The 24,560-nt window shown below is 46.9% G+C and overlaps 3 protein-coding genes across 9 annotated transcripts in view; 1 reads left to right on the forward strand and 2 right to left on the reverse strand.

The window, feature by feature from the left end:
* The window catches only part of TSPEAR (thrombospondin type laminin G domain and EAR repeats), a 163,297-nt gene that overhangs the window by 48,253 nt on the left and 90,484 nt on the right, over positions 1-24,560 (forward strand). The window lies entirely within an intron of this gene.
* On the reverse strand, positions 3,494-4,315 carry LOC148164951 (uncharacterized). 7 transcript variants are annotated; one of them, XM_088025021.1, is made up of 3 exons: positions 4,262-4,315; positions 3,920-4,213; positions 3,494-3,871 (listed from the first exon to the last, which is right to left on the reverse strand). In XM_088025021.1, exons 1-3 carry the CDS (start codon positions 4,313-4,315, stop codon positions 3,494-3,496), a joined length of 726 nt encoding a protein of 241 aa, XP_087881147.1. The 7 variants fall into 7 exon arrangements, with proteins under 7 accessions (XP_087881147.1, XP_087881845.1, XP_087881667.1 ...); XM_088025719.1 differs by having other exon boundaries at positions 3,494-3,903; positions 4,039-4,315; XM_088025541.1 differs by having other exon boundaries at positions 3,494-3,903; positions 4,027-4,315.
* On the reverse strand, positions 13,960-14,895 carry LOC114226426 (uncharacterized). Its single transcript, XM_088023644.1, has 2 exons — positions 14,411-14,895; positions 13,960-14,263 (listed from the first exon to the last, which is right to left on the reverse strand). The coding sequence occupies exons 1-2, from the start codon at positions 14,893-14,895 to the stop codon at positions 13,960-13,962; spliced, it is 789 nt and encodes a 262-aa protein (XP_087879770.1).

The raw sequence follows: 24,560 nt of genomic DNA on the forward strand, positions 1-24,560 counted from the left end.
GCCGGCCACCGGTCTCACCATCACGGGTGTCCAGCCACTGCACGTCACGCCCTGGCCTTGCAGACACCCTCCCTCCAGGCACCCCCGCGGCCACGGCACCAACCACCAGACAGCAGGGGAGGCCTGCCCCGTCTCCTCAGTGATGCCTCTGAGGGCTGTGACCATCCCAGTCTCAGGCATGATGGGTGACGGGGCGTCCGGGTCCGGGGGCTGCCCACAGAAGGGCTCACTGAGATCTGACAACTTAACATTGTCGCTGCATTGTGAACACGTGTTAAAGAAGCTTCCCAAAGTAAAGACACCCGTCACCTCTGACTTCACCATCTCCACTGCTGGGCAATGGTGGCCGGCTGACCGTGTAGACGCCCAGCTGGAGCAGTCCAGCTGACTGTGTAGACACCCTGTCTGTGAGCAGTCTGGCTGACCGTGTAGACGCCCGGCCTGGAGCAGTCCAGCTGACTGTGTAGACACCCTGTCTGTGAGCAGTCTGGCTGGCTGCGTAGACACCCGACTGTGAGCAGTCTGGCTGACCATGTAGACACCCGGCCTGGAGCAGTCCAGCTGACAGCATAGACACCCTGTCTGTGAGCAGTCCGACTGACTGCGTAGACACCTGACTGTGAGCAGTCTGGTTGACTGCGTAGACACCCTGTCTGTGAGCAGTCTGACTGACTGCGTAGACATCTGACTGTGAGCAGTCTGGCTGACTGTGTAGACACCCTGTCTGTGAGCAGTCTGACTGACTGTGTAGACACCCTGTCTGTGAGCAGTCTGGCTGACTGTGTAGACACCTGACTGTGAGCAGTCTGGCTGACCATGTAGACGCCCGGCCTGGAGCAGTCCAGCTGACTGTGTAGACACCCTGTCTGTGAGCAGCCTGACTGACCATGTAGACACCTGTCTGTGAGCAGTCTGACTGACCATGTAGATGCCCAGCCTGGAGCAGTCCAGCTGACTGCGTAGACACCCTGTCTGTGAGCAGTCTGACTGACTGCATAGACACCTGACTGTGAGCAGTCTGGCTGACCATGTAGACGCCCGGCCTGGAGCAGTCCAGCTGACTGTGTAGACACCCTGTCTGTGAGCAGTCTGGCTGACCGTGTAGACGCCTGGCCTGGAGCAGTCCATCTGACTGTGTAGACACCCTGTCTGTGAGCAGACAGCTTACTGTGTAGACCCGCCAGCCAAGAATAGTCTGCCTGACCGTGCAGATGCCCCATCTGTGAGCAGTCTGGCTGACCATGTAGATGCCCCATCTGTGAGCAGCCTGGCTAACTGTGTAGATGCCCCATCCATGAGCAGTCTGGCTGACTGTATAGATGCCCTGTCTGTGAGCAGTCTGACGACCATGTAGATACCTGACTATGAATAGTCTGGCTAATTGTGTAGACACCCCATCTGTGAGCAGTCTGACTGACTGTGTAGACTCCCCGTCTGTGAGCAATCTGACTGACCATGTAGACCCCCCATCTGTGAGCAGCCTGGCTAACTGTGTAGATGCCCTGTCTGTGAGCAGTCTGGATAACTGTGTAGACACCACATCTGTGAGCAGTCTGGCTGACTATGTAGACACCCCATCTGTGAGCAATGTGTCTGATCGTGTAGTTGCCCATCTGTGAGTACTCTGACTATGTAGACACCCCATCTGTGAGCAGTCTGACGACCATGTAGATGCCCCGTCTGTGAGCAGTGTGTCTGACCATGTAGATGCCGTATCTGTGAGCACTCTGACTGACTGTGTACATGCCCACTCTGTGAATAGTCTGGCTGACTGTGTAGACACCCCGTCTGTGAGCAGTTTGGCTGTCTGTGTAGACACCCCGTCTGTGAGCACTCCCTCTGACCATGTAGATGGCCCATCTGTGAGAAATCTGGCTGACTGGGTAGACCCCCTGTCTGTGAGCAGTCTAGCTGACCGTAAGCCACCCTGACCAGGAGCAGCCTGGCCACAGGGTGACCGGCTGTGTCTTCCAAAGCTGTGAGCGACTTTCCTGCAGGAACCGTGAGAAGGTCCTGGATGTGTTCGTGCCACGGGGCCAGAGCAGGGGTACATCCTGCAGGGGCCCCTGCCTGACCCTCCCATGGACTATTTTGGCAACACTGTGGTTTGCTGGTTTCCACGTGAGTCAACATCCCTGTACTTCACTCTTTTTGGTTATGGATGAGGTGAAACCTTCCTCCAGGTCTTTAACTCTGTGCCGTGAAGAATCCATCGAGGTCTCAGTATCTATGCAGACAGTCATGTTTTTTATTAAATTTGAATGAACAAGTAATGGGCACAGATTTTGGATAAATTCAGGCAACTGAGGGATTTAAGAGTCAAGGCGGGTTTACAACCCAGCCCCTTTCTCTTTAAAGGCCCCCTTAGGGTTTTTGCTCTGTCTCCTCTTCCCTGGGATAGAGCTAACTTGGGGTAGGGGTGAAGTCAGCCTCTGTGAGGAGATACCTTCTATTCCTCCCTCCACCTGCTGGGCCTTTGCTGTTCTGCTCCTGTGGGCTTCTTCCATCTGTTCCTGGCACAGGGATCGGTAGGGAGCCTAATGCTGACCTGGCTGGTCTGACTGGTGGCCACTTGATCCTCTAGTGCTAGAGGTCCACTGAGACTGCAGGCTCATCCTCTTCCACTGTCCTGAGGATTTGTCAACAAGGCATCTTTTTGCTCCCTGTCTCCTCAATCAGGCCTTGAGATCTTGAGTAGAATGAATGATGTCTGAACCGACCCCTGCACCCCTCTTGGGGTCTACAGGGATTTGCTGGTGCTGCAGAGCATCAGCCCCTGTGCCCAGACCAGCATGCATGCAGGACCACACAGGTCCTCTGTGTGGACACCTCTCTCCAAGGGAGTCAGCACGGTGCTAGATACTGGACCCTCCAGTGCCCACCAGTTAGGATCGTGCTACTCCCCAGCTCTTTAACCTGCATGGGCAGGGGGCCAGGCGTGGGCTGGAGCTCTAAGCCTTGTGCAACCGCTCTCACCCCCCAGGCCCAGGCTTGGAGGGCTCTTCACCGTGGGGAGGGTGGGCCGCGGGGCCGGGAAGGGACGTGGAGCGTGCAGATCCACATTCAGACATCTCTCAGGTGCTTTGAACTTGGAATTTGAGACTATGTCTTTATTGTTTGCTTCCACCAGACAGAGCTCCAGTCTGGAGTGGTCTCTGAGGAGGAGGAGAAAACAAACACCAGTCTCTAGGTCATGACACAAACATTTTATTGATTATAGCAATTGGCCTTTGTCGTGCGGAACACAAGGAACCGATCCTACAGAAGAGGGTTCCCGGGGTGCCACAGTCCACCTCCGTTGAGGGACTTGTGGGCCATCTGTTGGCAGAAAGCGGTGGCGGCATGTTCGAATCCCCAGTAGGCAGCAGCTGTGTGTCCACCGAGGGGCCGAGGGGTGGTCCTGGTGCCCACAGAGGGGCGTCAGGGCTCCTAAGAGAGGACATTTGTGCCTGGGAACAAAGATGGCAGCACCAGACACAGAGGTTCAAGCTGGTCAGCAGCAGGACTTCTGGGCTGAGGTGAGCATGTAGCAGGCCTGGTGGGAGCCCACGGGCCGGCAGAGCAGGGACATGCAGGAGGCCCGGCGGCAGCAGCTGGGCTGGCAGGAGGAGGCGGGTACGCAGCAGGCGGGCCTGCACACAGGCCGGCAGAGCAGGGACATGGAAGAAGAGGGTCTGCAGCAGGACAAGGAGCAGGGGCTGGGCTGGTTGCAGGAGGGGGCTGAGCAGGGGGAGGACTCGTAGCAGACAGGGGTGCAGAAGACAGGCTTGCAGCAGACAGGGGTGCAGCCGATGGTCTTGCAGCAGACAGGGGTGCAGCAGACGGACACATTGTAGGCTTCCTGGCAGGGGGAGGAGCTGCAGCAGGAGGGCTGGCAGCTAGACTGTTGGCAGCATGAGGAGGCCGAGCAGGGGGAGGCCTGGCAGCAGACAGGTGTGCAGCAGACAGGCTTGCAGCAGACAGGGGTGCTGTAGACGGATGCACCGCAGGCTTCCTGGCAGGGGAAGGAGCTGCAGCAGGAGGGCTGGCAGGAGCTGGTGCAGGCTGACTGGCAGGGGCTGGACCCACAGCTCACGGGGGTGCAGATGAGGGTCAGACAGGGGCTGGACCCACAGCTCACAGGGGTGCAGCCGCTGGACTGGCAACAGCTGGGGGCGCAGCAGGGGGGGGCGCAGCAGGGGGGCTCGCAGCAGCTCTCTGGGCAGTCGTCCACCTGCCAGGAGGAGTCGGGGCAGGAGTCCAAGGAGCCGGGCAGGCAGACGCGGCTGCCGTAGCTCAGGTCGCTGGAGCAGACGGACAGGGTGGACGCAGCCATGGTGGGGGCGGTGGGGCTGGAGGAGGGTGTGCGTGTGAGTGTGAGTGTGAGTGTGAGTGTGTGAGGTGCTGGAGCTAGTGTCTTTTATACCGTCCCGGATGTTTGTGTTGTCCCAGATGAAGGCTCACCACGCCTCTCTTGTGTTGGTGTTTTGGGCTGTGAGGACCATCATTAGGGCCTGTTCTGTTGTCATGACATGATCTTGCTCAGCTTATAAACCTTGGACCGTTCTGGGCAGGGCTGGTTGTCCCTGGTGTGAGCCTGGTTCCTCCGGGACACCTGTAGGGAAAGTGTAGACTCCCTGTGGCTCCCTCTGTGGCCTCCACCTGGCAGGTCATGTGCGGGGGCTCCGGGTGATGGCCCTGGGCTCATGGGACAGCTCCATGTTGACCCAGCCTGGGTGTGCAAGACCTCTCTTGGAGCAGCTGGCCTGGCCTGTGATTGGGAGAAAAGAGGACAGAGGTGCATATTTTAGGGCACAGGAAATGTGGGGCTGATCCTTCCTGGGCAGGCTGGTGAACCTCTGCGGTCCCCGTGTCAGCCAAGGCCAGTGACAAGGAGAAGGATTTCCATGGACAGGACCAGATGTCCTCTCCCCAAGAAAGAGCCAGAATGTCCCAGTGAAGTCTGCACTCCGTAGGTCACATGTAAGGAATCACACAATATATGGCCTCTTGTGTCTGACTTCGTTCACTGAGCATAAAGTTTTCTAGGCTCGCCCGTGTTGTAGCGCATGCCCGTGCATCACTCCTGTTCCTGGCTAATATTCCAGCAAATGGGTTCACCACATTTTATTTCTCTGTTCCTCAGTCAGTGGACATTTGGGTTGTTTCCACCTTTTGGCTGTTGCGAATAGTCCTGCTATGAACATTTTTGTACAAGTTTTTTTTGAAAGCCTCTTTTCAGTTCTTCCAGGTGTATAACTAGCAGTGACATTGCTGGGTCAGGTGGTAACTCTATGTGTAACTTTTGAGGAGCTCCAGACTGCTCTCCACAGCCGCTGCACCATTTTACATTTCCAACGGCAGGGTACGATGTTCCAGTTTCTCCACATGCTCCCCACCACTGCTTCTGTTCTCTTCTTTTTTTAAAAAAATTGCAGCCACCCTAGTGGGTGTGAAGTGGCATTTCATTGTGGTTTTGATTTACATTTCCCTGATGACCAATGATACTGGGTTTCCTTTCAATTGCTTGTTGGCCATTTGAATATTTTCTTTGGAGAAATGTCTATCAAAGCGCTTTGCCCATTTTTAATTCGGTATCTGTAGTTTTGTTATTGAGTTATAGGAGTTCTTTATGTATTCTGGATACTAAACCTTTATCAGAATTATGCTTTGCAAATATTTTCTCTCACTCTGTGGGTTGCCTTTCAGTCTCTTGATAACATCCTTCAATGCACAAAACTTTAACTTTTGATGAAGTACAACTTATCTATGTTTTCTTTTGTTTGGTGTCATAACCAAGAAAATTGTTGCCAAATCTAAGGTCATGCAGATTTACCCCTATGTCTCCTTCCAAGAGTTTTATAGTGTTAACACTTACATTTAGGTGTTTGATTGGTGTTTGAGTTAATTTTTGTATATGGTATGAGGTAGGGTTGAACTTTATTCTTTTGTGTGTGGATGTCCAGCTGTCCCAGCACCATATGTCGAAGAGACTATACTTTCCCCACAAAATGATCTTGATACCCTTGTTGAAAATCAACTGGCCAGATATGTATGAGTTTATTTCTGCACTTTCAATTTTATTTTATTTATTTATTTTTAAAGATTTTATTTATTTGAAAGAGAGCACAAGAGGGGGTAGGGTCAGAGGGAGAAGCAGACTCCCTGCTGAGCAGGGAGCCCAATGTGGGACTCAATCCCGGGACTCCGGGCTCATGACCTGAGCCGAAGGCCGTCACTTAACCAACTGAGCCACCCAGGCACCCTACACTTTCAATTTTATTCCATTGACCTATATGTCTGTCATTATGCCAGGACCACTGTTTCGATCACTGTAGCTTTGTAGTAAGTTCTATGTCTCCCTTCTAATTTGGATGTTTTTTATTTGTTTTTCTTGCCAAATTGCTCTGGCTAGCACTTCTAGCACAGTGTTGAATAGAAGTGGTGAAAACGAGCATCCTTGCCTGTTCCTAGCTTAGGGGAAGGCTTTCAGTCTTTCACCATGGGGGCTGATGTTCCCTGTGGGTTTTCATCTACCTTCTATTATGTTAAGGAACTTCTCTTCTCATAGTTTGTTGAGGGTTTTATTATGAGAGGGTGTTGGCTTTTGTCAGATGCTTTTTATGCATCAGTTGAGATGATCATGTTCCCCCCCCTTCATTCTATTAATGTGCATTACTCTGATTGGTTTTCATATGTTGAATTACTCTTGCATTCTTGGGATAAACTCACTTGGTTATGGTGTATAATTCTCTTAACTTGCTGCTGGATTTTGTTTGATTGTATTTTGTGGAAGGTTTAAAAATCTTAATCTATAAAAAATTTTGGTCTGTAGTGTTTTGTTGTTGTTGTCTTTGTCTGACTTTGATATCAGGATAATGCAGATCTCATAGAATGATTTATAAAGTGTTCTCTCATCTTGTTTTTTGGAAGAATTTGAGAAAGTTTAGTGTTAAGTGTTCTATAAATGTTTAGCAGAACTCAGCATGAAACCATCTGGTCCTGGGCTTTACTTTTGGGGGAGGTTTTGGATTACACTGTGATCTCATTACTTGTTTTATGTCTATTCGGTTTGCCTATTTCTTCTTGAGTCAGTTGGCTCACTTGAGATTCAAAGATACAAATAGATTGAAAGTGAAGGTATGGAAAAAGATATTTCATGCAAATAATAACCAAAAGAGGGCTGGATGGCTATAATAAAATTAGACAAAATGGACTTAGAGTAGGAGACAAAAAAGGACATTAAATATTCATAAAAGGGTCAACATATCAAGAAGATATGACAATTATAAATATATACGTACCTAGTAACAGACTCCCAAAATACTTGAAGCAAAAATTACAGAATTAATTTGTAAACTGACTAAGTTTCTGTTCTACAATAATAATTGGAGACTTCAATAAGTAATTTCCTCTAATAAAAAATGACATAATAGAACAACTAGATCAAAGACCAGTAATGAAACAGAAGCCTTGAATAACACTATAAACCAACTAAGCCCAACATGTATACAAAGTATTCAACTCAACAACAGCAGAATGCATGTTCTTCTCAAGTGCCCATGGAATATTTTCCAGACTAGACCATATGTTGGGCCATAAAACAAATCTCAGTAAATTTTAAAATACTGAAATTATACAAAGTTCTCTGACCACAGTGGAAAGAAAACCAGTAACAGAAGGAAAATGGGAAAATGCACAAATAAATGGAAATTAAACAACACACATTGAAACAACCAATGGGTCGAAAAAGAAATCACAAGAAAAGTTAGAAAATACTTTGGGATGAAAGCAGATGACAACACAAGGAACTAGTACTTACGGGATGCAGCAAAAACAGTGCTCAGAGGCAGATTAATAGCTGTCAACACTTAATTTTTAAAAAAAGAAGTATTTAAACCCATAACCTAACTTTACATCTTAAAGAACTAGAAAAAGAAGAGCAGACAAAACCCAAAGCTGGCAGAGGAAGGAAACAAAGCACAGATTAATTAGAGACTAGAACTACTACAGAGAGACTCAATGAAACCAAAAGTTGGTTCTTTGAAAAGAGCAACAGAATGGACGACCTTTAGCTAGACTGACTAAGAAAAAAAGAGAGAAGACTCAAATTAAATAAAAATGGGGATATCATTACTGACCTTGTATAAGTGAAAAAGGTTATGTGTGAGTACTAACTGGACACCAAAGAGTTAGATGTAATGCATAAATCCTTATAAGCACACAAACTACCCAAACTAACACCCTTACTGGAGTTCTTTATCTCTAACTATGGCTCCAAATCACTGATTAGTGCCCTTTTATTTCAGCCCGAATTATTATTTCTTATAGGGCAGGTCTATCCACTAGCAATGAACTCTTTTGACTTTCATTTACCTTGAAGTGTCTTAATCTTCCCTTCCTACATTTGTTGGGCATGGACTTCTTAGTTGGCAGTCTTTTCCAGCACTTTAAACACTCCATCCCGGGGCGCCTGGGTGGCTCAGTCATTAAACATCTGCCTTCGGCTCAGGTCATGATCCCAGGGTCTTGAGATCGAGGACCGCATTGGGCTCCCTGCTCCGCAGGAAGCCTGCTTCTCCCTCTCCCACTCCCCCTGCTTGTGGTCCTGCTCTCACTCTCTCTTTCTCTGTCAAATAAATAAAATCTTTAAAATAATAATAATAAAAAAAAACCACTCCATCCCACTACCTCCTGCCCTCAACATTTCGGATGAAGAATTGGCGTTAATCTTCCCTTTTGCTGCTTTTAAGATTCTCTCTTTGTCTCTGGATAGCTTGGTTATCATGTAGCTTAATGTGGATGTCTCTGGATTTATTCTACTTGGAGTTCGTTAAGCTTCTTGGATGTGTAGAATCATATTTTTTTTTTTTTGAAGTTTTTGGCCATTATTTCTTCAAATATTTTTTCTGCCCCTTTCTCTCTCCCCTCTTTTGGAGATTCCTGTCAAGTGCATTTTGGTCTACTTGATGGTGTCCCACAGGTCTTGTTATCTCTGTTCATTTATCCTTATTCCTTTTTCCCAACTACTCCTCAGACTGGAGTATTTCAACTGTCCTGTCTTCGTATTTACTAATTCTTTCTTCTGCCCGCTCACATGTGCTATTGAGCTCCTCTAGTGAGGTTATCATTTCAGTTATTGCAATTGGTTCAATAACCCTACAGTTTTTATTTGGTTCCTTTTTTATACTTCTGTCTCTTTATTGATATTCTCAATTTGGTGAACATTATGCTCTTGGTTTCTATTAGTTCTTTGTCCATGGTTTTCTTTGACTCTTAGAGGATATTAAGAGAATGTATTTAAAGGTTTTGTCTAGAAAGTTCAATCCCTGGGCTTCCTCAGGGGCATTTCCTGCTAATTGCTTTTTTCCCTGTGAATGAGCCATCCTTTCTTCCTTCTTTGCATACTTCATAGTTTTTGTTGAAAATTGGACATTTTGAATATTATAATGTGATAATTCCGAATATCAGATTCTCTCCTTCCCTATAGTTTATTGTTGCTGATTGTTGTGACCTATCATTGTGTTTCTGTTTAGTGCCCTTTTATTTCAGCCTGAATTATCATTTCTTGTAGGGCAGGTCTAACCACTAGCAATGACCTCTTTTAACTTTCATTTACCTAAATTATTTTGTAATGACTGCACTCTTTGTCAGATGTGGTCACTGTTCTATTAGCTAGTGGTCAGATAGTGATTTGACAGACAGCTCCTTAAACACCTGGAGCCAAACAATATTTTTTTCCCAGTCTTTGTGGCTGGGCTCTGCTTGCCTGTTGGGACCATGCCCACAACCTTGGGCCAGGCAGTTTACAGCTCTGCCTTTGCTTTCACTTCCTGCCGGTCAGAGCTGGACGTGTATTCAGTGGTGAGTGCTCAGGGCCTTCTCAGTTCCTTTTTGAGCATGAGCCCCTTGTGGGCATGTGTGGGGTCTTCTGGACTGCCAGCCACCTGTGGAAGCCCGAAAGCCTTGTTCCTCCAAGCATTTCATTCCCCAGCTTTCTGTCCTCAGCATTTTGGTGTGTCTTCTGTTTGCCACAACTGATAACCCTTTTCCCAGGCAACAATGGGTTCATTTGACAAACACTCTCTGTGTAGCTGCTTCTCTGCCTTGAAAGAGTTACATGTTATGAGAAATAAAGCCAAGCCCTTGATGTGGGCACCTCCAGAGCCACTGCACAGACAACCACACTTCTCAGAGAATGGGGCCCACTCTCTCCCTCCAGAACCAGGGCCCTCACTGGGACCCAGTCCACCAGGCTGCAGTGGCTTTTGTGTTAATGATGATTTCCCTTGGTCACTGTAAACCTTTGACCATTTTCCACAGTTCAGATGAAATTGATTCTGGCAGCTTTGCCAGTGTCTTCAGTGTTTCTGTGGGGGTGAGGAGGTGGGCCCTCAGAGTTCCCCATTCCTGATGTTCTCCAACATCACTCTTAGTAGGCACAATTTTGAAAAGTCCTTTTGAGGACATTTGTTAATATCTCTCAGAATTTAAAATCAGCAAACACTCTGACCTGCAAGTCCCACTTCTAGGAATTTAGGCACAGTGAAAACATACAGTAGTGCACACAGGTAAGCAGGGAGGATGCTCATGATGGTGTTGTTTGTAACAATCAAAACTAGAGAGACTTTAGTGCCTGTTCCCCTGTTTTTGCATAAATCAATAATGGTGTATCCACCCGTGGGATGCTATGTGTCTAGGTAAAAGAGGCAATGATAAGGTATTATTCCTTATCAAGTTGGCAAAGATAGAAAAATATAAGGCCCCATGCTGTGAATCTAGGCTGTTATTAAGAAGACCCAGACCCTGATGACAAGTGATGTGTGTCTGTTGGCCATTTGTATGTCTTCTTTGGAGAAATGTCTGTTCATGTCTTCTGCCTGTTTCTTGACTGGATTATTACACAACTGATGAGTCATTGGACACTACATCTGAAACTAATGATGAGCTAATTGAATTTAAATAATAAAAAAAAGGAGGACCCAGACCATCTTGTGAGCAATGTGATTTCTACACCTCCACCATCTGACCCATTGCTCTGCAGTTCCAGGTATTCATTCTCAGATTTGCTCATGTGTGTGGGAAGCTGCATCTGGCTACATCTGGACATGTGTGTTCACATTTCCTCCCACCTTCTGGTCTGGACATGTTCTCACACTGTTCTGGCCCTTCTCCACTATTGCTGTCCCCAGTCTTCCTTTCCCAGCTGCTCTCTGCCAACCCAGCCTAGCAGACGGGAGCTCCAGAGGCTGTGTCCTGTTTTTCACCCTCTGCATCCCAGCAGATAGCCTGGTGCTGGAACACAGGGCATTCTGGTGTCTGTGAATGTAGGCATGAGTCCAGGATGCCCACCTGTCCCAAGAAGACCGTCCAGGCACTGGACAAGCCAACTGCCAGTCTCCTCTGTCCCCAGCAAGACTGTGGCCTGTGCTGACCTCTGCAACAGCCCACACCTGTGCATGGGGAGAAGCTGCTTTTACTCATTGTGGGTTGGAGTCTTGGTTCTCAGCCCACGGGATTTTCCTGGAGCAAAGCTTCAGACCCGTGATGGTGGCCAGACAGCAGATCGATGACCTGAGGTAGACATGACTGGCAGGCAGAGCTCCCAGTTCCCCCAAAGGTGGCAGTATAAGCCCCAGAGAGGAGTGGCAGAGACCCTTGGGTGCTGGCTAGTGGTCACACGTCTCCCCTGAGCCCCCCATTCCCAGATCAGCTGTGGGTCCTCTTTGTCAGCAAAATGACCACAGGAAACAGAAGGGAAGTGTGCGAGACACTAAAGTATTTGGTGGGGTTATTCTGTGGACAGGGAGTTGCAGAGGGACAGTGCCTCTGACTGACCCTGGGGTGGTGTGGGCATGAGGGAGTTGCCACTTGCCTGTCAGACCCAGCAGGGTCCATGATCTTCACCTTTCAGGGCATCCTGGGGGTGCTTTGGCGGCATTTTCTGTGGGGGATGCAGATGTGGCTGGGTCATCCCTGGAAGGAGTTCCATGATGACCGATTCACTGGCTGTGAAAGGGAGGGGCTGGGCTTGGTGGCCTCTTCTGGAGTTGAGGATGGGCTTGGGGAAGTCCTGGCTCAGCAGCAAGCAGGGCTACTTTCGGTGACGGTCTAAGTGAGGCAGGCAGGACCCCGATGGGGAGCTCATGGGCATGTAGCCCACTGGGCTGCAGGGGGAGGGCTGGGCGCAGAAGAGCTGGCACAACAGAGCTGTGCAGGGGTCTGTGTGGGGGTCTGGTCCCTCCCAGAGCCCGGGAAAGGGCAGCAGGTAGGCCAGGGACAGGCTGGCTGGCAGCCTGTTGAGCAGCCGGCGTGGCAGGTGGTGGCCTGGGGCTGGGTGGGGTCAGGGTCGAGGTTGGGGCTGGTCAGAAACCCCTTTCCTGGGAGGCTTTAATGGCGTCCTGGCAACAAGCCACATGGGTATCTTGCTACTGTGTTTTCCCAACACTTCATCCCTCAGTTTCCTCCTCGTAAAGAGGGGATGAGGAGCTCGGATCTCAGAGAGCAGGTGTGAGATTAAACCCCCATCCTTTGGGTACCTGTAGTTGTGCAGACCCACAAGCATGGCTACGGCTGGGTGAGGCCGGTGGTGTTTATTGTGAATAAATCAAAGGAATAGTACACGGCTCAGGGCGTTCAACATTACGAACGCTGTGGAAGTGAGACTCTAGAGCGAGGTGACAACAGAGCACAGAGGGCCCGAGCGTGAAACACACTCCAGGCGCCATCACCAAAGTGGGGCGTGGGAGTTTATCAGCACCCCCGCAAAGGGTCTTTGGCTGGATGGGCAGAGCACATGGCCCTGGGTGGTGTGGACCGCAACTGGAAGGGTCTTCACCAGTGGCATGGCCCAAGAGGCTGGGGAAAGGCCTGGAGAATTACAGGTCACTTGTGCAAACCACTCAGGACAAGTGTTCCTAGGGTGGGGGTGGGGGCCTGGGTGGGACAGTACCGGCCATGCTGGCAGGTGATCTTGCTGGATGTCCCCGCCCTTGTCCACACATGTCCTCACACGATGCCACTGGCATCCTGACACCAGAGCAGGCCACTGTCCACAGCAATCGTGGCCTGACGGGGTTCTCAGTTCACAGGGAAGGCCCCGCACCGGGACTCTGAGTCCCTCGTGCTCCCAGGCAGAGTCCAGACGTACCAGATGGTGGCCCTGAGTCCAGCCCAGGATGGGATCCTGGGGCCCTGCCACCCACCCTTAATATTTTGTTTCAAACCTAGTCGTTTTCTTCAGGAGCTTGGAGCAGTGCCTCCCCCACGACACCACCTTTCCGAGAAATGGGTAGAGCCCGCGGGAGGACCCCAGGGGGACCCCAGGCCCATAGGGGCTGTGCTGCCTGCAGCCCCCAGGCCCGCTTGTCTGGGGCCGGTTTGCCCAGCTGGGGCAGTGGGTGGAAACGGGCCAGGGGCTGAGAACCCCCAGACCACAACCCGTGTGCAGGTGCCCAGCCTCGGGAAGCCCTGGGCACGCAGGGCCCAGCAGCACTGACCATCCTGGGCGAGGACATGGCTCCCAGCCCGGGGCCCTGCCCAGAGGAGTCAGGCCCCTGCCCTGCGCCATTTCTCAGTCCCTCATTCCTAGAAATGTTCACAGCGGGAGGAGACCAGTGTCTGGTCAAAACCCTGGGATCCCCCCGCCCCCATGAGGGTCAGAGGAAAGGAAGCAGATCCGTTGGTGAAGTGAGTTTATTGGGGTGCCCGAGGAGGTGCTGACAGGTCGGCCGTTGAGGCCAAGGGACCCGAGCAGAGAAACTGGGAGGGAAGGACAGGGGACCAGAGCAGGTGTAGGCACCTCCCGGGGAGCAGCGGGGTCAGCGTGCCTGGGAGCTAGGAGGTCAAGGTCAGGTCAGGGGAGTGGACACATGGGGGACCCCCCGTCCTGGGGTCAGGACTGGACTGAGGGGGGGCTGGGAGGACCACCGTCACCGGGTGGGTCCTGAGCCCAGATGGCCCCGGGGGGGACGGGCCCCGTCAGCAGCAGGACTTCTGGGCCGAGGCGGGCACGCAGCAGGCCTGGCGGGAGCCCACGGGCCGGCAGAGCAGGGACACGCAGGAGGCCCGGCGGCAGCAGCTGGGCTGGCAGGAGGACGCGGGCACGCAGCAGGCGGGCCTGCACACGGGCTGGCAGAGCAGGGACACGCAGGAGGCCCGGCGGCAGCAGCTGGGCTGACAAGAGGAGATGGGCACGCAGCAGGCGGGCCTGCACACGGGCCGGCAGAGCAGGGACACGCAGGAGGAAGGCCTGCAGCAGGACGAGGAGCAGGGGCTGGGCCAGCTGCAGGAGGGGGCTGAGCAGGGGGAGGTCTTGCAGCAGACAGGGGTGAAGCAGAGGGGCTTGCAGCAGACAGGGGTGCAACAGACGGATGCGCCACAGGTTTCCTGACAGGGCAAGGAGCTGCAGCAGGGGGGCTGGCAGCTAGACTGTTGGCAGCATGAGGCGGCCGAGCAGGGGGAGGTCTCGCAGCAGACAGGGGTGCAGCCAAGGGGCTTGCAGCAGACAGGGGTGCAGCAGACAGGGGTGCAGCAGACGGGCTTGCAGCAGACAGGGGTGCAGCAGACGGACGTGCCACAGGCTTCCTGGCAGGGGGAGGAGCTGCAGCAGGAGGGCTGGCAGGAGCTGGTGCAGGCTGACTGGCAGGGGCTGGACGCGCAGCTCACAGGGGTGTAGATGAGGGTCAGGCAGGAGGGGGGTGCACAGCAGGGGAGGGTGCATCCGCTGGACTGGCAACAGCTGGGGGCGCAGCAGGGGGGCTCGCAGCAGGTCTCTTGGCAATTGTCCACCTGCCGGGAGGATCTGGTGCAAGCGGTAGGTGAGCAGACGCGGCTGCCACAGCTCAGGTCGCTGGAACAGACGGACAGGGTGGACGCGGCCATGACGTACGTCCGGGAGCAGCAGGTGTCGGCCATGCTGGAGTTTTGTGCTGGGAGGTGAGCTGGACAGGGATGTGTGTGACAGGTGCGTGCGTGAGGTGCTCTTGGCATCGGGGCTTTTATATCTGTCCTTGGGGTACTGAGCCTCGCCTGAGTCTTGACCAGCCTTCCTTTTCCTTGTTATTGCTCAGAGTGTGTTTCCTGACAACCCTTACTAGTTTATTTGCTTTAAGATGTTTGTAACATCATCCCCAAGACTCTGAATGTGTCTGGTGAGGGCTGGTGGCTTGTGTCCGGAAAGCAAACACTAGGATGCAGAGCTCCTGTTGGTTGATTGGCTCATGGTCGGGTGTGTCTAAAACCTGGGCTCCTCTTCCCATTTTTGCTTGTGTATCTTTGGTGTGAATTTGGTCTGCTCTACACATGGCCCAGACACTCTTCACTGAACAAGGGTGTGTTGGCTCGGGGGACTGCCCCCTCCCCTGCTGCACCTGCAGACCCTGGAGGGGTGACTCCCATAGTCCATCCCAGACACTGTTCTTATTCCCCTCTTCATCTCACAATTACCAAATGGTGTGTGTATTCTGTTCTTTCCTGAGTTTTCAGTTTTATTATTTATTTTTAAATAAAGTTTTTATTTTAATCATGCGGTGCTCATCACGACAAGTGCCCTCTCTAATCCCCATCACCTATTTCCCCCGTCCCCCCACACACCTTCCCTCTGGTGACCCTCAGTGTGTTCTCTAGAGTTAAGAGTCTGTTTCTCGGTTTGTCTTTTCTTTTTCCCCCTTTGCTCATTTGTTTTGTTTCTTAAATTCCACATATGAGTGAGATTATATGGTATTTGTCTTTCTCTGACTTATTTCACTTAGCGTAATACCCTTTAGCTCCATCCATGTCATTGCAAATGGCAAGATTTCATTCCTTTTTATAGGTGAAAATGTTCCATTGTATATATATATACACCGCATCTTCTTTATCCATTCATCAGTCCATGGACATTTGGGATGTTTCCATAGTTTAGTTACTATAGATAATGCTGCTATAAACATCAGGATGCATGTATCCCTTGAATTAGTATTTTTGTATCCTTTGGGTAAATACTCGGTAGTACAATTGCTGGGTTGTAGGGTAGCTCTATTTTTAACTTCTTGAGGAAACTCCATACAATTTTCCAGAGTGGCTGCATCAGTTTGCATTCCCACCAACAGTGCACAAGGGTTCCCATTTCTCTGCATTCTCGCCAACACCTGTTTTTTTTTTTTTCTTGTGTGTGTGGTTTTTTTTTTTTTAGTCATTCTGAGGGGTGTGAAGTGGTATCTCACTGTGGTTTTAATTTATCTTTCCCTGATGCTGAGTGATGTTGAGCATCTTCACATGTGTCTGTTGGCCATCTGGATCTCTTCTTTGGAGAAATGTCTGTTCTTGTCTTCTGCCCATTTTTCAGTTGAATTATTTGTTTTTTGGGTGTTGAGTTTTACAAGTTCTTCATGTATTTTGGATACTAACTTTTTATCAGATATGTCATTTGCAAATATCTTCTCCCATTCTGTAGGTTGCCTTTTAGTTTTGTTGGTTGTTTCCTTTACTGTGCAGAAGTTTTTTATTTTTTGAAGTCCCAATAGTTTATATTTGCTTTTGTTTTCTATGCAGCATAAACATATCTAGAAACATATTGGTTTGGCAGATGTCAGAGAAATTACTGCCGATATTCTCTAGGATTTTGATGGTTTCCTGTCTCACATTTAGGTCTTTCATCCATTTTGAATTTATTTTTGTGTAAGGTGTAAGGAAATGGTCCAGTTTCATTCTTCTGCATGTGGCTGTCCAATTTCCCCAACACCATTTGTTGAAGAGACTGTCTTTTTTTGCTTGGATATTCTTTCCTGCTTTGTCAAAGTTTAGTTGACCATATAGGTGAGGTTCCATTTCTGGGTTCTCTATTCTGTTCTGTTGAGTTATGTGTCTATTTTTGTGCCAATACCATACTGTCTTGATGATTACAGCTTTGTAATAGAGCTTGAAGTCTGGAATTGTGATGCCACCAGCTTTGCTTTTCTTTTTCAAGATTGCTTTGTCTATTCAGGGTCTTTTGTGGTTCCATACAAATGTTAGGATTGTTTGTTCTAGCTCTGTGAAAAAAGCTGGTGGTACTTTGATAGGCATTGCTTTGAATGTGTACATTGCTTTGGGGAGTACAGACATTTTAATGACATTTGTTTTGCCAGTCCATGACCATGGAATGTTCTTCCATTTCTTTGTGTCATCTTTAATTTCTTTCCTCAGCATTTTATAGTTTTCAGAATACAGGTCTTTCAACTCTTTGGCTAGGTTTATTCCTAAGTATCTTATTATTTTTTTCCTTTCTTTTTTTTTGATGCAGTGTTCCATGATTCATTGTTTGCGTATAACACTCAGTGCTCCAGGCAATACATGCCCTCCTTAATACCCATCACCGGGCTAACCCATCCCCCCACCACCCTCCCCTCTAAAACCCTCAGTTTGTTTCTCAGAGTCCATCGTCTCTCATGGTTCGTCTCCGCCTCTGATTCTCCCCTACTTCATTTTTCCCTTCCTTTTCCTAATGTCCTCCATGCTATCCTTTATGTTCCACAAATAAGTGAAACAATATGATAATTGTCTTTCTCTGCTTGACTTATTTCACTTAGCATAATCCCCTCCAGTTCCATCCATGTTGATGCAAAAGTTGGGTATTCATCCTTTCTGATGGCTGAGTAATATTCCATTGTATATAAGAACCACATCTTCTTTATCCATTCATCTGTTGAAGGGCATCTTGGCTCTTTCCACAGTTTGGCTATTGTGGAAATTATTGCTATGAACATTGGAGTGCATATGGCCCTTCTTTTCACTACATCTGTGTCTTTGGGGTAAATACCCAGGAGTGCAATTGCTGGGTCATAGGGTAGCTCTATTTTAACTTTCTGAGGAACCTCCACACTGTTTTCCAAAGTGGCTGTACCAACTTGCATTCCCACCAACAGTGTAAGAGGGTTCCCCTTTCTCCACAACCTCTCCAACATTTGTTGTTTCTTGCCTTGTCAATTTTTTCCATTCTAACTGGTGTAAGGTGGTATCTCAATGTGGTCTTGATTTGAATTTCCCTGATGGCTAATGATGATGAACATTTTTTCATGTGTCTCTTAGCCATTTGTATGTCTTCTTTTGAGAAGTGTCTGTTCATGTTTTCTGCCCGTTTATTGACTTGATTATTTGTTTTTTGGGTTGAGTTTGAGAAGTTCTTTCTAGATCTTGGATACCAGCCCTTTATCTATAGTGTGATTTGCAAAAATCTTCTCCTATTCTGTGGGTTGCCTCTTTGTTTTATTGACTTTTTATCGTACTGGCACAAAAACAGACACATAGACCAATGGAACAGAATAGAGAGCCCAGATTTGGACCCTCAACTCTATGGTCAAATAATCTTTGACAAAGCAGGAAAAATATGCAATGGAAAAAAGACAGTCTCTTCAATAAATGGTGCTGGGAAAATTGGACAGCCACATGCAGAAGAATGAAACTCGACCATTCTCTAACACCATACACAAAGATGAACTCAAAATGGATGAAAGACCTCAGTGTGAGACAGGAATCCATCAAAATCCTAGAGGAGAACATAGGCAGTAACCCCTTCGACATCGGCCGCAGCAACTTCTTTCAAGACACGTCCCCAAAGGCAAGGGAAACAAAAGTGAAAATGAACTTTTGGGACTTAATCAAGATAAAAATCTTCTGCACAGCAAAGGAAACAGTCTTATTTTTTTAAAGATTTATGTATTTATTTGAGAAAGAGAGAGAGAGCTCATGAGCAGTGAGGAAAGATAGAAGAGACAGAGAGGGAATCTTAAGCAGACTCCCTGCTGAGTGGGGAGCCTGACTCAGGGCTTGATCTCACCACCCTGAGATCATGATCTGAGCCAAAATCAAGAGTTGGATGCTTAACTGACTGAGCCACCCAGGCACCCCAGTATCTTATTATTTTTGATGTAATTGTAAATGTGATTGATTCCTTAATTTCTCTTTCTACTGTTTCATTACTGATGTGTAGAAAGACAACAGATTTCTGTACATTGATTTTGTATCCTGCCACTTTACCAAATTCGTGAATCAGTTTTAGCAGTTTTTTGGTGGCATCTTTCGGGTTTTCTATATAGAGTATCTGTTGTCTACAAATAGTGAAAGTTTGACTTCTTTCTTGCTGATCTGGATGCTTTTTATTTCTTTTTGTTGCCTGATTACTGAGGCTAGGACTTTAGCACTATATTGAATAACAGTGTTGAGAGTGGACATCCCTGTTGTATTTTTCCCTGTTGAAGATGATGTTCACTGTGGATTTTCTTATATGGCCTTTATTATGTTGAGGTATGTTCCCTCTATCCCTACTTTGTTGAGGATTTTATCATGAATGGATGTTGTACTTTGTCAAATGCTTTTTCTGTGTCTTTTGAAATGATCACATGGTTCTTATCCTTTCTCTTATTGATGTGCTGTATCATGTTGATTGATTTGCAAATATTGAACCACCCTTCATATTGATTAAGTCCCACTCGATCGTGATGAGTGATTTTTTAAAAAAATTTTTATTGTTATGTTAATCACCATATATTACATCATTTGTTTTGGTGTAGTGTTCCATGATTCATTGTTTGTTCATAACACCCAGTGCTCCATGCAGAATGTGCCCTCTTTAATACCCATCACCAGGCTAACCCATCCCCCTACCCTCCTCCCCTCTAGAAACCTCAGTTTATTTTTCAGAGTCCATCATCTCCTGGTTCGTCTCCCCCTCTGACTTACTCCCCTTCATTCTTCCTCTCCTGCTATCTTCTTCTTTTTCTTTTTTCTTAAAATATGTTGCGTTATTTGTTTCAGAGGTACAGATCTGTGATTCAACAGTCTTACACAATTCACAGCGCTCACCATAGCACATACCCTCCCCAATGTCTATCACCCAGCCACCCCATCCCTCCCACCCCCCACCACTCCAGCAACCCTCAGTTTGTTCCTGAGATTAAGAATTCCTCATATCAGTGAGGTCATATGATACATGTCTTTCTCTGATTGACTTATTTCACTAAGCATAACACCCTCCAGTTCCATCCATGTCATTGCAAATGGCAAGATCTCATTCCTTTTGATGGCTGCATAATATTCCATTGTGTATATATACCACCTCTTCTTTATCCATTCATCTGTCGATGGACATCTTGGCTCTTTCCACAGTTTGGCTATTGTGGACATTGCTGCTATAAACATTGGGGTGCACGTACCCCTTCGGATCCCTACATTTGTATCTTTGGGGTAAATACCCAGTAGTGCAATTGCTGGATCGAATGGTAGCTCTAATTTCAACTGTTTGAGGAACCTCCATACTGTTTTCCAGAGGGGTTGCACCAGCTTGCATTCCCACCAACAGTGTAGGAGGGTTCCCCTTTCTCCACATCCCCGCCAACATCTGTCTTTCCCTGACTTGTTAATTTTAGCCATTCTGACGGGTGTGAGGTGGTATCTCATTGAGGTTTTGATTTGGATTTCCCTGATGCCGAGCGATGTTGAGCACTTTTTCATGTGCCTGTTGGCCATTTGGATGTCTTCTTTGGAAAAATGTCTGTTCATGTCTTCTGCCCATTTCTTGATTGGATTATTTGTTCTTTGGGTGTTGAGTTTGATAAGTTCTTTATAGATTTTGCATACTAGCCCTTTATCTGATATGTCATTTGCAAATATTTTCTCCCATTCTGTCGGTTGTCTTTTGGTTTTGTGGACTATTTCTTTTACTGTGCAAAAGCTTTTTATCTTGATGAAATCCCAATAGTTCATTTTCGCCCTGGCTTCCCGTGCCTTTGGTGATGTTTCTAGGAAGAAGTTGCTGCGGCTGAGGTCGAAGAGGTTGCTACCTGTGTTCTCCTTTAGGATTTTGATGGACTCCTGTCTCACGTTTAGGTCTTTCAACCATTTGGAGTCTATTTTTGTGTGTGGTGTAAGGAAATGGTCCAGTTTCATTCTTCTGCATGTGGCTGTCCAATTTTCCCAACACCATTGTTGAAGAGACTGTCTTTTTTCCATTGGACATTCTTTCTTGCTTTGTCAAAGATGAGTTGACCAGGGAGTTGAGGGTCCATTTCTGGGCTCTCGATTCTGTTCCATTGATCTATGTGTCTGTTTTTGTGCCAGTACCATACTATCTTGATGATGACAGCTTTGTAATAGAGCTGGAAGTTCGGAATTGTGATGCCGCCAGCTTTGCTTTTCTTTTTCAACATTCCTCTGGCTATTCGGGGTCTCTTCTGGTTCCATACAAATTTTAGGATTATTTGTTCCATTTCTTTGAAAAAAGTGGATGGTATTTTGATGGGGATTGCATTGAATGTGTAGATTGCTCTAGGTAGCATTGACATCTTCACAATGTTGGTTCTCCCAATCCATGAGCATGGAACGTTTTTCCATTTCTTTGTGTCTTCTTCAATTTCTTTCCTGAGTATTTTATAGTTTTCTGAGTACAGATCCTTTACCTCTTTGGTTAAATTTATTCCTAGGTATCTTATGGTTTTGGGTGCAATTGTGAATGGGATCGACTCCTTGATTTGTCTCTCTTCTGTCTTGTTGTTGGTGTATAGGAATGCCACTGATTTCTGTGCATTGATTTTATAGCCTGCTACTTGACTGAATTCCTGTATGAGTTCTAGCAGTTTTGGGGTGGAGTCTTTTGGGTTTTCCACATACAGTATCATACCATCTGCAAAGAGTGAGAGTTTGACTTCTTATTTGCCGATTTGGATGCCTTTGATTTCTTTTTGTTGTCTGATTGCTGTGGCTAGGACTTCTAATACTATGTTGAATAGCAGTGGTGAAAGTGGACATCCCTGCCGCGTTCCTGACCTTAGGGGAAAAGCTCTCAGCTTTTCCCCATTGAGAATGATATTCGCTGTAGGTTTTTCGTAGATGGCTTTTATGATATTGAGGTATGTACCCTCTATCCCTATACTCTGAAGAGTTTTGATCAAGAAAGGATGCTGTACTTTGTCAAATGCTTTTTCTGCATCTATTGAGAGGATCCTATGATTCTTGTTCTTTCTTTTGTTAATGTATTGTGTCACGTTGATTGATTTGCGGATGTTGAACCAGGCTTGCAGCCCAGGGATAAATCCCACTTGGTCGTGGTGAACAATCCTTTTAATGTACTGTTGGATCCTATTGGCTAGTATTTTGGTGAGAATTTTTGCATCCGTGTTCATCAAGGATATTGGTCTGTAATTCTCCTTTTTGATGGGGTCTTTGTCTGGTTTTGGGATCAAGGTAATGGCGGCCTCATAAAATGAATTTGGAAGTTTTCCTTCCATTTCTATTTTTTGGAACAGTTTCAGGAGAATAGGTATTAATTCTTCTTTAAATGTCTGATAGAATTCCCCCGGGAAACCATCTGGCCCTGGGCTTTTGTTTGTTGGGAGATTTTTGATGACTGCTTCAATTTCCTTAGTGGTTATAGGTCTGTTCAGGTTTTCTATTTCTTCCTAGTTCAGTTTTGGTAGTTGATCCATCTCTAGGAATGCACCCATTTCTTCCAGGTTATTTAATTTGCTGGCATAGAGTTGCTCATAATATGTTCTTATAATTGTTTGTATTTCTTTGGTGTGGGTTGTGATCTCTCCTCTTTCATTCATGATTTTGTTGATTTGGGTCATTTCTCTTTTCTTTTTGATCAGTCTGGCCAGGGGTTTATCAATCTTGTTAATTCTTTCAAAGAACCAGCTCCTAGTTTCGTTGATCTGTTCTACTGTTCTTTTGGTTTCTATTTCATTGATTTCTGCTCTGATCTTTATGATTTCTCTTCTCCTGCTGGGTTTAGGCTTTCTTTGCTGTTTTTTCTCTAGCTCCTTTAGGTGTAGGGTTAGGTTGTGTATTTGAGACCTTTCTTGTTTCTTGAGAAAGGCTTGTATTGCTATATACTTTCCTCTCAGGACTGCCTTTGCTGTATCCCAAAGATTTTGAACAGTTGTGTTTTCATTTTCATTGGTTTCCATGAATTTTTTAAATTCTTCTTTAATTTCCTGGTTGACCCATTCATTCTTTAGTAGGATGCTCTTTAGCCTCCATGTATTTGAGTTCTTTCTGACTTTCCTCTTGTGATTGAGTTCTAGTTTCAAAGCATTGTGGTCTGCAAATATGCAGGGAATGATCCCAATCTTTTGGTACCGGTTGAGACCTGATTTGTGACCTAGGATGTGATCAGTTCTGGAGAATGTTCCATGGGCACTAGAGAAGAATGTGTATTCCGTTGCTTTGGGATAGAATGTTCTGAATATGTCTGTGAAGTCCATTTGGTCCGGTGGGTCATTTAAAGTCCTTATTTCCTTGTTGATCTTTTGCTTAGATGATCTGTCCATTTCAGTCGGGGGGTGTTAAAGTCCCCCACTATTATTGTATTGTTGTCAATGTGTTTCTTTGCTTTTGTTATTAATTGCCTTATATAATTGGCTGCTCCCATGTTAGGGGCATAGATATTTACAATTGTTAGATCTTCTTGTTGGATAGACCCTTTAAGTAGGATATTGTGTCCTTCCTCATCTCTTATTACAGTCTTTGTTTTAAAATCTAGTTTGTCTGATATAAGGATTGCCACCCCAGCTGTCTTTTGGTGTCCATTAGCATGGTAAATGGTTTTCCACCCCCTCATTTTCAATCTGGGGGTGTCTTTGGGTCTAAAATGAGTCTCTTGCAGACAGCATATGGATGGGTCTTGTTTTTTAATCCAATCTGATAGCCTGTGTCTTTTGATTGGGGCATTTAGCCCATTTACATTCAGGGTAACTATTGAAAGGTATGAATTTAGTGCCATTGTATTGCCTGTAAGGTGACTGTTACTGTATGTTGTCTGTGTTCCTTTCTGATCTTTCCTGCTTTTAGGCTCTCTCTTTGCTTAGAGGACCCCTTTCAATATTTCTTGGAGGGCTGGTTTCGTGTTTGCAAATTCCTTTAGTTTTTGTTTGTTCTGGAAGCTTTTTATCTCTCCTTCTATTTTCAATGACAGCCTAGCTGGATATAATATTCTTGGCTGCATATTTTTCTCGTTTAGTGCTCTGAAGATATCTTGCCAGTCCTTTCTGGCCTGCCAGGTCTCTGTGGATAGGTCTGTTGCCAATCTAATATTTTTACCATTGTAGGTTACATATCTCTTCTCCCGAGCTGCTTTCAGGATTTTCTCTTTGTCTCTGAGACTCGTAAGTTTTACTATTAGATGTCGGGGTGTTGACCTATTATTATTGATTTTGAGAGGGCTTCTTTGTGCCTCCTGGATTTTGATGCCTGTTTCCTTCCTCACATTAGGGAAATTCTCTGCTATTATTTGCTCCAATATACCTTCTGCCCCTCTCTCTCTTTCTTCTTCTTCTGGGATCCCAATTATTCTAATGTTGTTTCGTCTTATCGTATCACTTATCTCTCGAATTATGCCCTCGTGATCCTGTAGTTGTTTCTCCCTCTTTTTCTAAGCCTCTTTATTTTCCATCATTTGGTCTTCTATATTGCTAATTCTCTCTTCTGCCTCATTTATCCTAGCAGTTAGTGCCCCCATTTTTGATTGCACCTCATCAATAGCCTTTTTGATTTCGACTTGGTTAGATTTTAGTTCTTTTATTTCTCTGGAAAGGGTTTCTCTAATAACTTTTTTCAAGCCCGGCTTT

This window comes from Eumetopias jubatus, unplaced genomic scaffold (genome assembly GCF_037043125.1).
Source record: "Eumetopias jubatus isolate StellerSeaLion01/CBP00866 unplaced genomic scaffold, mEumJub1_p1.0 scaffold_1, whole genome shotgun sequence".
NCBI classification, from domain to species: domain Eukaryota; kingdom Metazoa; phylum Chordata; class Mammalia; order Carnivora; family Otariidae; genus Eumetopias; species Eumetopias jubatus.

Excerpts from the sequence above, each read along its gene's own strand:
- LOC148164951 (XM_088024621.1), bottom strand. The coding sequence starts at position 4,315 with ATGGCTGCGTCCACCCTGTCCGTCTGCTCCAGCGACCTGAGCTACGGC.
- LOC114226426 (XM_088023644.1), bottom strand. The coding sequence starts at position 14,895 with ATGGCCGACACCTGCTGCTCCCGGACGTACGTCATGGCCGCGTCCACC. Across the intron at positions 14,264-14,410 it reads GCCGCCTCATGCTGCCAACA|CTGGCCCAGCCCCTGCTCCT; the intron begins GTCTAGCTGCCA and ends CCCCTCCTGCAG.